The sequence below is a fragment of the Tyto alba genome, unplaced genomic scaffold, assembly GCF_018691265.1.
Source record: "Tyto alba isolate M040663 unplaced genomic scaffold, T.alba_DEE_v4.0 Super-Scaffold_14, whole genome shotgun sequence".
Lineage (NCBI taxonomy): Eukaryota > Metazoa > Chordata > Aves > Strigiformes > Tytonidae > Tyto > Tyto alba.
Window position 1 is genome coordinate 28437717 of NW_024881276.1, and position 13980 is coordinate 28451696.

A 13980-nucleotide genomic window follows, 5' to 3' on the forward strand; every position below is an offset into this window, starting at 1 on the left:
CGGGGCCCAGTTCTGCTCCAGATCTCTCTACCTACCTCCCCCAGCAGCGCAGGGGCAGGGGATGGGGTTTACAGTCAGCTCGCTGCTCCTTCCTTCTTCTCAGGAGGCGAGGTGAACATTGCACATTCTTCCCCTGCTCCAGATGGCTTGCCTCTCACGGGAGACAACCCTCTACGAATCTTCTCTGCCAGTGAGTCCTCCCCACAGGATGCAGCCAGCTGCTCTGGCGTGGGTCACCCCTGCATGCTGCAGTCCTCCCAGCACCGAACCACAACAGTGGGGGCCGCTTCTCCCCTCAGAGTCCTGTCTTTAAGTGCAGATGCCTGTCCCAGTGTAGGCTCCCCCACAAGCTTCAGGTCAGCTTCTGCTCCTCCATGGACCTCCATGGGTGGCAGCGGGGCAGACCTGCCGTCTCACCATGGAATACAGGGAGGCTCTGCTCCGGTGCAACTCCCCCACATCCTTCTCCTTTCTTCCACTGACCTGAGTGTTCGAATAAGTATCCTTCTCAAAAGTCCCCCCAACCCCCTCGAAGGTTCCCCTTCTTAAATATGTTATCACAGAGGTGCAGCCACCATGGCTGATTGGCTTGGCCTTGGCCAGAGGTGGATCCAGCTTGGAGCTGGGGGAGCTTTCAAGAAGCTTCTCACAGGGGCCACCACTGTAGCCCCCTTCCCCATTACCAAAAACCCCACCACAGAAACCCAGCACACACTGATATCCAAATACTGTTTAAAAATTGTTGACAGAGGTGTTTCTGCCAATACGCACAGCAAAATCCTATCCATATTCTTGTCAAACAGATGCAGGTTGGTTGGGTTTTTTTGGTAGGTTGGTTGGTTTTTTGTTTGGGGTTTTTTTTGTTGTTGTTTTTTAATATATTGGCATTAACTGAACAAACAGGGGAGTTTAAATATTCACTTGCCAAAAACCTAGTGAGATTTTGTGCTCTTCTGTGAGTTAGTAAATTTCAGAGACTTTTTTGAAAACCTCCTTTCATAGTTTCCTTACAAAAGCAAGCTGTGGAATCCAGTACTTACTACTGCTCAGTTTTTCGTTTTGCAAACTGTGTCACTCACCTACTGTCTGCCTGCACCCAGAGTTAGAATTTCTAGAAAACATATGCCTATAATCTGGATTAAAAACTCTAATGTAACCTATGCATGTAGATTTTTCTAACTTCATAATATTTTTAGCCTGCTTTAAGTTCCCCATACATGAATAATTTCGTATATATTTTATATAATATGCATATCTGTTTATATGCTCAATAGACAGTGGCAAGCATTTTGGATATGAAAATGATATTAAAAGCACCTATTTCACTGACAAACCGACATATGCTGAAACGCCACCTATTTTTAGGTTTAAAAAGACAACAGCCCTCCCCCCCCCCTCCCCCCCCCAGTATTTTCTTCTATCAGAGTATTGAAGTGATTTCACAGAGTTTTATCCTTTTAAAACATTGGAACAAGATGGCAAAACTTTGCAACAGCACAATCACATTTTAGCACCGAGAAAATTGAAAAGGATTACTGTATTCTGGATGTAGCAATCTGTACCAAACATCTGAAAACCTGAGTCACAAAACAGTGCTTTCCAAACAGTGAACATGTGTAGTTTTGCAAAAACAATAAAAACATGGTTCAAAGCTGTATTCATGAAAAGTACTAAGAAGAGAATAATCTTATTTCTTGAAGCATGGAGCAGTCTAAGTTGCAACTTCTAAATGTCTGGTTGTAGTAACTAGAGCTTTATCAGAAACAAAGCACAGAGAGAGAGAGATTTAGAAGTGGAATATGAGAAAGTTTCAGGGGAAATCTGAAGTCCCTCTTTAAAACATTAACATCCATATTAACTGCCTGTTTAATCCACCTGTTTGCATCTGTCTGTTTATATTCTTACTGTAATTATTTATAAACATTACTTTCCACTGTTTCTTCCTTCACCATGATGATGCCTAACACTCAACACTATGCAAATAAAAACCCCAAAATCTTTCCCTTACAAATGTGGGGCGCAACATAAGTTAGCAAATTCTGCCAGCTCTAGCTTTTGCCAGAAAATGCAGTTTCCCTCTATCCTTCCCTCATGCTCACACTTGGTACCTGCAGTTCTATTCAGAACACTACAGGGGAGATTCACCTTACCTAACCTTAGAAGCCTAGGTCAGCTAAAAAACATGGGCAAAACGGTAGTAACTCACCTCAGGCTCCCTATAAAACCAGTGGGGAACACAGGCAATTTCAGGACAGCATTCATCTGACCTACTTTAAATAGCAAGAGATGGATCACAACAACAACAACAAAAAAATAACCCCCCTATTCCTCTCACTCCGTAAAAGTGATTCAAGATGAAGATGTCCACACCAAAGTCATCTGAAGTTAGATAAGGCTCATGTCCCTTAAGTGACAAAAAATAATCTTTCTAGATCTACAAACTGACCTGTTTGGCTGACCATTCAGATTAGTCAACTGCTTTCTATGCTGCTTCCTTGGATTTACAAGTCACCAGTGAAACATAAGTTAGAACCATAGAAGCCAACAGAGAAACTGTGAAAAACAACCTTCAGTTTAACCTTGGTAGCTAAGTAGTAATAGAGAGAAGTAGCAGAGCTGTCTTTTCACCAGGAGTAACAGCAGCAAGAGTTCTAAGATCACTTGTTTCAGCCAAGGCTAAAGGGATCTGGATCAGTTCTGTCAATTCTTGTCTGTCACTGCAATAAGCTCCCCAGGGAAGTTGTCACAGCACCAAGCCTGTCAGAGTTCAAGGAGTGTCTGGATGACGCTCTTAAGTCATATGGCTTAGTTTTAGGTACTCCTGCAAGAAGCAAGGAGTTGGACATGATGATCCTTATGGGTCCCTTCCAACTTGAGATATTATATGATTTTCCTTCCCATTGAAAACTCTGTAGAATTAAGGCTTAGCAACAACAGCAAAGGCATGTGAGGCATCTATCAGGTAACAACAGAATGTTTCCTTATGAATTCTGCAGGAGTTGCTTCCTCTCACCCCTATTTCCTTACTAACTGCAACTATTTTTGTCCTATGTACACTCAAGGAGCTTTACATGAAAAGAGACCAAGTGGAACACAAACAACATACACCTTGTTTCTTGGGCAGGAGGAGAGGACACATTTCCTAGGTGTTTTCCCGCAAAAGTCTTTTTCTTCCTATACGCAGCCATATTTTCCCTTGTCATAAAGAAGACATCAGCAACAAATCAATTATTTCCCCAAATACAAGAGAAGGGCACGGTCAAGTAAATGTTATCTTTAAATATCACAACTCTGAATAAATATAAATTCCAAATGTGTACTAAAACTTGTGACCTCCTGTTCTATATAAAGACTTTTTTAGCTGCTCTAGAGTGAGTAACCAGCATCCTGAAGGCTTCTTTGATGCAAAACCAAAATTAACTTAGCTCTATTAAGGAAACAAATACCATTTGAAGGAAACCTCTGTTGGTTTTACTAGAATTTCTCACACTTATATAAAAGATACTGACTTAGCTGCTTCCATTACCCCTCCTTTATGAACTACTATTTTTCTTGAATGAATTTTCAATTCCGTTAAATACTGTAACTTACAGAAAAGTTAATAACAAAAAAAAGATAATTAAAAAATGAAAAAAATATTCCTGTGACACTGTACCTTATTGAGTTTGCCAAGGGAAGATATAAGATCTGCCCATTCGCTTGAAGATTCAAAGTTTCTCAACGCTTTCTCAATTGCTGAAGAATAATTTCTGTATCTGTAATCACCAAGTAACTCCTGCTCTTCTGGATCCATCTTTGGTTCTCATAGCAAGGTAAAATTCCCTGGTAGACTAAAACATGCACACAGTTACAAAAAGATAAATTGCATTTAAATTCTGGCAAACCTAAAGTACTGTAAGATAACAATAAATATGTAGAAGCACTGACAGATCACAATAAACAGGTCATCTGATCAAGTTTCAACACAAAGTTAAAAATAATTTAACAGGCATGACTCCAACTCCCTGCTGACTGTTTTAGAAGTTTTGCAGTCACATCTTCCTATTTATGAAACATGGGTTTTCCTTCCACAATAACAAAGGAAAGGAATATAAAGTCCCATTATAAACAGTCAAAGTGCTGACAAGGAGTTAGGGAGAAGTAAATAGCTTTCATAACTTATCATCTGTGCAGTGTTTTGAAAGGTTACCTGTAGCCATGGAATGTGAAACGTTTCATATCAAAATTCAACTTTCTAGAGGAATCCCATTAAAGGGCCTCTCAGACCACCGTGGAAGGAGCCCTCAGAACTCTGCATCTCAACTTGTCAGCAGCAGATGCAGAAGTACAAGACTAAGGTGCTGTGCCAAAGTGTCAAGTCATGCATTCAAATATTCCTTTATTTCACCAAAAAGCATCCATAGGTTTTTATGGAGGAAAAATAAGTTATTCAGACATGATTTTCTCATATTCTGCAACACATTTAGATTAAAAAAGCAAAACAGACCTGTTTTAAAATGGGCAACAGGCGTGGCTGGATTTTATGTACTGAAAAATCATGCCTTCACTCCTATGCTAGCTATGACACTAGTTATCCTGTTAGCTAACATAAAAGTATTCTTCTAGAGAGATGTTTAGGTTTATGAATTCCAGGTTTAGGTCAATCCGTGCTATGTCACTGATGCAGAAAAGAAAACATAGTCCTATAACAAAACATTTTATAATGTTTCTAAAAGACACCTGCTTTCATTTTCCTACTGTTAGAAATATACTTAGATTTATTTGTGTCCTAAGTATATAAATCTATATTCTTTTAAAGCAGCTCATCTCTCACAGCACTTTTAAATATAAATCAGCAGAACAACTGCGTATCGTCCATTAACTTTAATTACCAACAATAACTACATCAAGATTTTGGTAGCAAACTCTCAGAAACAGAAAAATGCCAAATGCACCCACAAAAGAGAAAGAATTAAGCCACTTTGGAACTCCCTGATAGTAGGATTCAGCCATTGCTGATACAACCACTCTATTTCATCCAACCTAGATCCACCTCTATGAAAAAAAAAAAAAGTATTCTCACGCAATGTCATCAGGGCCATGTTTGGTTGGTTTTGTTTGTTTGTTTTGCTACAGTAAATGTTTGAATTTCTGTTTTCACCAGGATATATGAAGTGCTTCTCACAGCAGAAAGAGTGAAAAAAACCCACTGCCCTTGCAGGGTATAACATTCATCTGGGATACAGCTATCTTTGCTCCAACAAAGATTTTTAAAAAATGTCAACCCTTCCATAAAACCTAACAAAGTGGCAAACTCATAATATACTGTCAGCAAAATTGATGAGTAATCTGATATAAACACTGCCCCAAAACAAGCAAGGCAAGAAATTTTCCCTCTACCTTAATCATTGGACTGCATTCATACTCCCTAAAACAAAGCATGAGCTAGGAAGTATCCAGGCAGCTCCCTGCCAAGTCAAGATTGCTGCCACTTCCATAAATAAAAGATTTGTCCGGATCATTTAGAATCGGGCAGCCGTTTTGCTGACAGAACACTGACCAATTTTCTTCATTTGTAAATGCAATATACCCACACGAATCCACTTAGAGAAGAATAATCAATCAAATTACCAACAGCACTTAAAGATGCTCTAAATATTCTATGAAAACCATGTCTTAAAGCATTCTCACAGCATTAAAACCTGGTCTATTTAAGTAAAATCTAATTAGGTTTCGAGGGTAAAATAGAACGTAAAATAGAAAAAAAAGAAACTAATAAAACTTCAACTGGGGGAAAAAATCATCATATTCGGTTCTCAAGACACTTTCGTTGGACTTTGGGGTGAAAAGACAGGTGACTAGTGTATTCCCACCCGGAAAAGCAGCGACGGACTTAATGATTTAGTTCGCATTGATGTTCGTGTATCAACGCTGCTGGATGTCAGCAAGGTTTGAAAAACTCCCAACGATCTAAATATGGCCAATAGCGCGTGCTTGTGCTCGTATACAAACGCAGGAAGATGAAAAACAAAACAACAAAAAAGGGGGGCAAAACGAAAGCCACTTTCCAGCGACCTTCCGGCACGTCTTCCAAATCGCGGGTCCCGAACCTCTGTGGTCGATGGAGACGTTAACGGTGACTCCCCAAGTTCCCGCACGCGGCCGGGCTGAGGAGGCGGGCGCTTTGCCGCTGACCGCGGGTGGTCGCGGCGCTGCCCCCCCCCCCGTGGGCTGCGGGGCCTCTGCGGGTACCCGCGCCCCGCCGCCGGCCGCTGAGCGCCCCGGAGCCCGGCCGCAGCTTGGCAGGCCCGTGGGGGGGGGGGACACGCAGCCCCGCCGCGGCGGCGGGCCCGGGGCTCCTCTCGGGGCCCAACCCCCGGCCACCCGCGTCCGCGGCCGTGGCTGGCTGCGACAGCGGCAGGGCGCTGCCACCCCGCCCCAGATCCGTCAACGACCCGCGGCGGGTCACCCCCAGATGCCCACGCGTCTCCCCCTCCCCAAACACACACCCGTCCCGCCACCCCCCGTACCTGCCAAGGGCCCCGCAGACCTCCCGCGGCGGCGGCGACGACGCGTCCCAGCCCGAAGCGGGATGGGGTGGGGGAGGGGAGGCGACACCCCGCAGTCTCTATAGCAACAGGAAGGCGAAAAAAAAAAAAAACAACAAAACAAACAAAAAAAAAAACCAACCAAAAAACACAAAACCAATCAACCACCAAACCACAACCCTCCCGCTCCGCGAGGGCCGCGCCGCAGCTGGCAGCTTGGGGCGATACCACTGAATACAGCGCGGGGGGGGAGAGGGAAGGCAGAAACCCGCAGCCCGCTGCAGGAGGGCTCCGGGTGTCCCCGCCCAGCGGCGGCCGCTCTCCTCTTTAACTGCTGCCGTCCCGCCGGGGGAGGCTGACAGGCTCCGTGTAGCGCTACAGCCCGGAGCGGGTCTTGCGCTATCCCCCTTCTCTCTCTCTCCCTCCCCGCCCCCCGCGGGGAAATGGTACAGCCCCGCAGCCGGGCGCGGGGGCCGAGCGCCCCCTGGCGGCGTGGGCGTGCGTGGGCGCGGGCAGGGCCGGGCCGCCCCCCGCCGCCAGCTCCCCCCGGCCGCTCCCTTCGCTCGGTGCTGCAGCCTCGGCTGGTGCGGGAACAAGGCGGAGGCTGCGCTGAACCGCAACCTCGCGTGTCGCGTCCCCCCCCCTCCCCACGCTGGGGCGTCGCACCGCGGGCACGCGCGTCCCTGCGCGGAGCTGGGCGGGGAGGGCTGTTACCGGCTTTCTCCAGGCAAAGCAAAGCTTCAGCATCTGCCTCAACACTGAAGGCAGTAAAGGCACGTTTAGCAGTTTTGCTTCTATTCCAGCTGGTTTTAGGCACGAAGCAATTTTGACAAATTTTATAGACACAGGTTGCGCAGGGATTCACTTCTCACATTTATAGTAGGCACAAGCTCAATATAAGAAGTCCTCTGCTCTTTACAAAAGGCTTGAAAGAAAGTTACTCTGATAGATTTTTAGTACTCTTACAGGAAAACAAACAAACAAACAAAAAAAAAAAAAAAAGAAACTAGCAAAACACTCATGTAAAGTGAAATACATGATCATTGCAGACAAGGATTTTTATACCATGGAAATGTTATTTAACCTCAGCTTTTATTTTTCTTAAAAAACAAAACAAAACAAAACACAAAAAACCCCACAAAAAACAACTTGTTTATTTTCCTTCTCCTTCTGCTTCTCTTTTTTTTTTTTTTTTTTTTTTTTTTTAATATGCAGGCAGAACAGAATCCTGGTAGTTCAGAGTTGCTGAAAAAATCAAGGAAAATCCACCTGTTCAGTTATTCAAGATGAGAGAATAGAAACTGTTAAGATTTTGAGGGATACCGTTTCAGCAATGATCTCCAGTAAGTTTTATGTTAACATACTCTTTTATTTTCTTTAGACCACCTGCCTTTCCCCTTCCTAGCTAGATTTTAGTAATATAATTTGGTACATTGTTCTTCTAGTAAATACAAGCTACGGTTACAGGCAGCTAATGAGGCTGCTTTATGGAAGCATGTGCTGGAAGGACGGAAGCAAGATGGGAAGGTGGGACGGCTTCCACATGTGCTTTCATTCTCCAGTTACGTCCATCACCAAAAGCTGGACCTGAAAGCACTGCTGGCCGAGCCTCAGCACGTGTTACCTCACTATAAAAATCTGAGCAGTTGTTTGCAAGCTTTCATACGGCCCACTGTGGCCCTCGCACATTCCATCCGTTTGGGAAGTCGGCATCTGACTGCACCGCTGGGGTCAGTGTGGACGCCTGGAAGGCTAGGTAACCTCAGAGGAGTGTGTAACGTGTGGGAAATTTGTGTGACAAAATATTAAAAAGTTTTGCAGTGATTTGCAGCTTTATTACAGATCTGTTGTCATTTTAAAAGACAAATCTTCATAAATGGAGTGGCATTACAGCACATGGTCAATCAGGTTCTAAAGTCAGATGGGGCTGTCTCAACACTGTAAACTGACTTGATCATTTGAATAAGACATTTTTCCTTACGTATACCATAGGCATCAATATAGCTTATCTTTCTAAACTGGAATGTCATCAATCCAAGTTTCAATTTCTCAGTTTTACGTTTTTGCAACTTTCAGAGGTAGCAGTAGCGTAGTTGTTGGAAATGAAGGTCAGTTCTTCTAAATACATGTCTGAAAGAGCAAAGAACTCATATTTTTGATTATGTCCTTAACACATGACATTTATGTCCTAAAATATAGCATGTTACTTAGGATATTTTAAAATTTGTTTCTGAGGTTTTGCTATCTTTTTAGAAGTTCTTTTTCTCGCAAATTTATGTTCCTTGACTATACCAATTGTATGTGGGTGCCCAACGATATTGATTTCATTCTGACTTCCATCTAACTCTTCAATCCCATTTGCCATTTCTACCACAAGACAGAGGTCTTCCAGGATGTCTAAGGACCAGGCAGTCAGCTGGAGGAGAGGGATCCTCCTGGGCTCCCTGCTGTGCCCAGGCCAGCCGCTGGCAGGCACTGGAGCATCTCCTGACGGAGAGGTGTCCTGGGCTGAGTGAGTGGTGGAGTTTTTTGGTGGCAGGGGAGGGGGCTATCAGGGATGGCCCCCTGTGAGAAGCTTCTCGAAGCTCCACCAGCTCCACGTCAGTTCCTACTTCTGTTTGGAAACTGAGCCAATAGGCTGCGCCTCTGCGATAACGTATTTAAGAAGGGACGTGGTGACGAGCAGTCGGACTTGTGACGAGGAGTTGCTGCAGCTGCATGAACACCAAGGTCAGTGGAGGAACGGAGGAAGAAAGGAGGGGGGAGGTGTGCCGGAGCAGAGACCCCCCTGTATCCTGTGGTGAGACGGCAGGGCGGCCCCCCCCCTGCCACCCGTGAAGATCTACAGGTGGAGCAGACATTGATTTATGGCCTGTTGCTCCTGCTCAGATGATCAAGGTTCTGTGCCTGAAGAAGACCGGGGTCTCATGGGAAAAGGTGGCCCCGCTGCTGTAATTCAGTGCTGGGAGGATTGCAGCATGCGGGGGAGTCCCACGCCGGAGCAGCTCGGGAAGGGCTGCAGCCGTGGGAGGGAATCCAGTCGGAGGAAGTTAGTGACCCATGACGGAGCAGTGTGGGGAACGCTGCGGCCCATGGGAGGAATTCAAGTCAGAGAAAGTTTGTGGAGGAACTGTCTCCTGTGAGAGGGGGACCACGATGGAGCAGGAGGAACAAGTTTCGGACAGTCCCCTCACCGAAGATGAAGGAAGTGGCAGCACTGACTGCACTGCCCCATTCCCTGCCCCTGCTGCCACTGGGGGAGGAGGTAGAGATATCGGGAGCAGAGCTGAGCCTGGGAAGAAGGGAGGGGTGGGGGGAAGGTGTTCTCAAGATGTGGCAATGCTTCTCACTGTCCTACTCTGTTATGTGTTGTTAGTGTCTGTAATAAATGTATGTTCTTTTTTCCTTCCCCTAACGAGTCTGCCTTTTGCTCATGATCATAAAAGGGGGATTTTTCCCCATCCCAGTCTTGAACCTCAAGCCTGGCTCTCTGTCCCTTCTCATTGCTGGAGGGGATGGGAGAGAGAGGCTGCTGCATTGTGGTTGGCTGCCAACCAGGCCCAAACCACGACAAGAGGCCACCGAAGGGCTCATCCTGCTGGGAAGCTTGGATCAGAACACAGCACCAAACCCAACCAACCTCCAGACCGCTTTCAGACCGCTTCCTCCACTCTGGCACTTACCCACTCTGGTTGGGAAAGCATTTGAAAAATAATTCTGAAGGTTATGCTAATTCAAAGCATGCTTATCATACTTTTCTATCAATGCCTATCAAGCTATTCAGGACTTATTTTCAGGAAAGGACATAAATCAGTGTGTTATATGCACCATGGCAGCACTGCCCATGCTAAATCATGGCCCTTAGAATGGGATCAATTAATAGATTTACTGTTATAATCACTTCTGGAGACAGCCAGACTGCATTTCAGTCTAATGAACGTTCACTGTTAACTTCCACGTGATGTTGACATAAATCTGTTCGGTTCATGGAAAAGTCTATTCCAATCATATACAACTTGTCAAATTTAAAAAATTTTTTTAGAAATATCCCTCACAATTTAAAATACAAAATTTCTACTGTGAAACTATATAGCATTTCTATTATTTACTGAGGGAAGTTTAACAAGTTGCTTTCTTTCAGTATTTTATATCTCTAGCAGAGTCTAAAACTATACCTTCACAGATAAAGCAACCCTGGAGCTACTACTGCAACATGGCCTCTAAACACTGTGTAACTCCAATCAAACAAAACAGACAACGCCCATCACAACAGGGTGTCTGAGTGTGTGAGTATGTATCCGAAGAGAGACAGAGTAGGATTTCAAGGGTGCTGAGTAACCACAACTCTAGGTCAGTGAGCAGGGTCCAAAAGACAAGACAACAATCCAAACTGTGAAATGTGAAGTTGGGTATCGTCCACTCAGATGTAAGTGCTATGAACTGCTAATCCTGTGAAGAGATCTATAGATGTTGAAAGCTGGCCTCCAAGACCAGAACTTTGTTCAGCTGACAGTTTCTTTTGTTGTCAGCTCCAAAATGAAGTCTTTGCAGAACAAAAATGAAAACTGAAGAATTTCCATTGTAAAACATCATTATTATTCCTTCTCTTTTTTAGTTATTTGAGATTAAAAGCTAAAAACATTCCTATACTAACACAGGACTGGAGTTTGAATTATATCCTGCATTGTTTTAAGTAATACTGTGTGACATATGTAATCTAAATTTTCTTGGCACATTTTTAGGCTGAGAGGAACACCACAGCATTCCAAGTCAGGACAATGCCTACATATCAGGTTATACTACTATAAGAGATGGGTTCAATTAAAATTACCTATGGACATAAATGAATTCTCAAGAGTTCTTGTCATCTTCATTATTTATATAGGAAAGCACTTAAATGGAAAATTTAAGGAAACAACGTGCTAAGCTAGGTATATTCTCTTCATCTTTTTAAGTAAACTGACCTCAAACTCTCTAGGCATGTCTAATGGTGCAGTTTTGAAAACCAATTGCACTGCACTACACAGTATTGAAACCATCACAGATACAAAAGTCTGGCCCACAGCTGTACGTTTCAGTATTGCAGGGGATCTAGATAGAAATTACCTTGTTCTAATCCCCTTCAAAAAGGTTTTGAGCAGACCAGTCTCCTTACTGATTGTCCCCCTACCTCTAAATCCCTGGCGTTCCAAAGCAAAGCTCTGCCAAACACCGAGCCTACTACAGCCTTAGGAAACGATGGCTGCGTTGTTAAGCAGCACACTGGGATCTCTGTAGCTTCTCCTTTGTAAAATCCCAGAGGCCCTGCACACTGTTTACAGCCAGCTGATGTGGCAGCAGGTACAGCTTCCACTCCCAAAGTTTTGCCACTGCTGCCCGACTGTGTCCTGCACAAGTTACAGCATCCCCAAGAACCTGCCTCCACTGAGCTCTCGCAATTGTAAATCCAGTTTCTCTGTTGTCCCGTGTCACCACAGCTACTGCATTGCTAGGCATTTTTTTTTGGCTAATAAATTCCAAAGTAAAAATGATAGTGACACGCTGTAAAAATAAAAAACAGTAAATCATGTGTGAAAGTTTTATACATAGAACAGATCGTTATTATTTCATCCCTTTCCTAACCCTTAAACTTTACACAATAACCGCTCAGCAAGCATGCCAGAATCTGAAAGCAACAAAATATTTCAGACACAATGGACACGGGAGAGAAGTAGGGAGGCAGCTTTAATTAAAAAAAAAAAAAAAAAAAAAAAATTCTGATTAAACAATGCAAGCCCTGCCCAAAGATCCAGGCTGCCACACGCACTGTGCAGCCTGTACTCTGATTCTGCCTCAGCAAACAGCCCTCCCCCAGCAGTCTGCCCCGCGCAGTCCCAGCTCTCTTCCCAGGACACAGTCCTCCCACCAGCATCACTGGGGCACATGCTTCTCCCCTGTGAGCTCCTTCCCGGCCCTGTGAACCGCCGCTGTTTTCTGCCTCATGTTCCCATCTCCTACAGCTGAGGTTTTACCCATCCACACAGCTGCTTCTCATTCATCAGGTGCTGCACCCCAGCTGCAGCGGTTGTGAAAAGGTCTGTCCTCCATTCTTCTTTCTCTTCAAACAAGAAGAGACTATGTGTCTCAACATTGTCATGAGAAACGTAATTTCTGATGATGACTATTTAGCCATCATCTTCCACACTTTGCTTCCTTACCCTGAAACAGGGTAAGTAGATTTGACAAAGAACTAGCACCTGTGAAAGGGCTTAATACAAGAGTTTGAAATACATTTTTTGTAAAACTTTCAAATTTGTTTGGCTTGAATGTAAAAAAAAAAAGCCCCTGATCCTGAGTTAGACTTTATGCTTTATGGAGCATATCAGATACTTAGAAACAAATTTGTATTTACAATTGGATACTATCCAGCTCTGGTAAACATAGCTAGGACTCTTTGCAGTCTGGTCTTTGCACAAAAGATAGGAAAGCTGGGTCAAGGTTTGTTTGGAAAGTTTGTACATGCCAACTGGAAGGATAAGTAACTTCTGAAACTGTGACTCAAGCAACATTTCACGTATGCAGAACGAGGTATGATTCTCCACCGCTGGATTACATCTCTTGAAGTTGTACACAAATTATTATTAAATCAGAACAGCCATGTTTTATTTGCCAAGATACCATTATGATAGTGAAGTTACTGTATTAATTGTATTAGCTTTTGGAGCCTCATAATGTAGGTGATATAGCATACTTCACACTTGCAAGTGACCACAGTTAATAATTGATAGAAGTACACTCCACACTTGCAGGCAGCTATAGACAATAGCTAGCATACATCAAATGGATGGTAGTCATAGTTACAGGACACATGGAGACAATCACAGAGCCATAAAGAACAGCTGAGTAACACCAAGAAACATGACCAAGATGACCCCAATTAGGGATAAGGAATTTAGGAGGAGTGCGTTCTGACCTCTGTCTCTAGATAATAGATAGATCATGAAATCATAACAAAGATGCCAGGGAATGATTGTGTTAAGGGTGAATTATTTGACAATCTGACAAAGTGACTAATCAACTGATTAACTTGGTAGGATAATTAAGTTTTTAAGTGTCCCAAGAGTGAACTAACTTCATTGTAATACTAAAAACCCCACCTCCAGGTCAGAACAACACCTGCCCAGGTTAAAGACCCTTCCCCTGAGCAGGCATAGTGATAAAAGCCTCACGTAATCAGTATGATAATCACTGACCAATCAGTATCCAATAGGCAATGTTTGGAAAAATACTAACCTGTGATTTTTGTGTATAAAATAAGCACCTGAACCTGCTGTTACGTGTGCTTGATTTGTGGAAAAGCCCACGGAGCACCCAGACCTGAATAAAAACACCTCTCCCTGAGCTGTGTCAAGATTGGCTTATTGCATGCTAGGCATAAATCAGCTTCTTGGGTAACACAGGCAGTCTGTTAGCA

General features: G+C 43.9%; 1 protein-coding gene across 1 annotated transcript in view; it reads right to left on the minus strand.

Annotated features, from left to right (window-relative positions):
- DOP1B (DOP1 leucine zipper like protein B) overlaps positions 1-6758 on the minus strand; it is a 52889-nt gene extending 46131 nt beyond the window's left edge. The window contains 2 exon segments of the mRNA XM_033011266.2: positions 3656-3830; positions 6510-6758. Coding sequence (XP_032867157.2) covers positions 3656-3793 — 138 coding nt within the window. The 5' untranslated portion in view covers positions 3794-3830; positions 6510-6758.
- Between the last annotated feature and the right edge of the window lie 7222 nt (positions 6759-13980).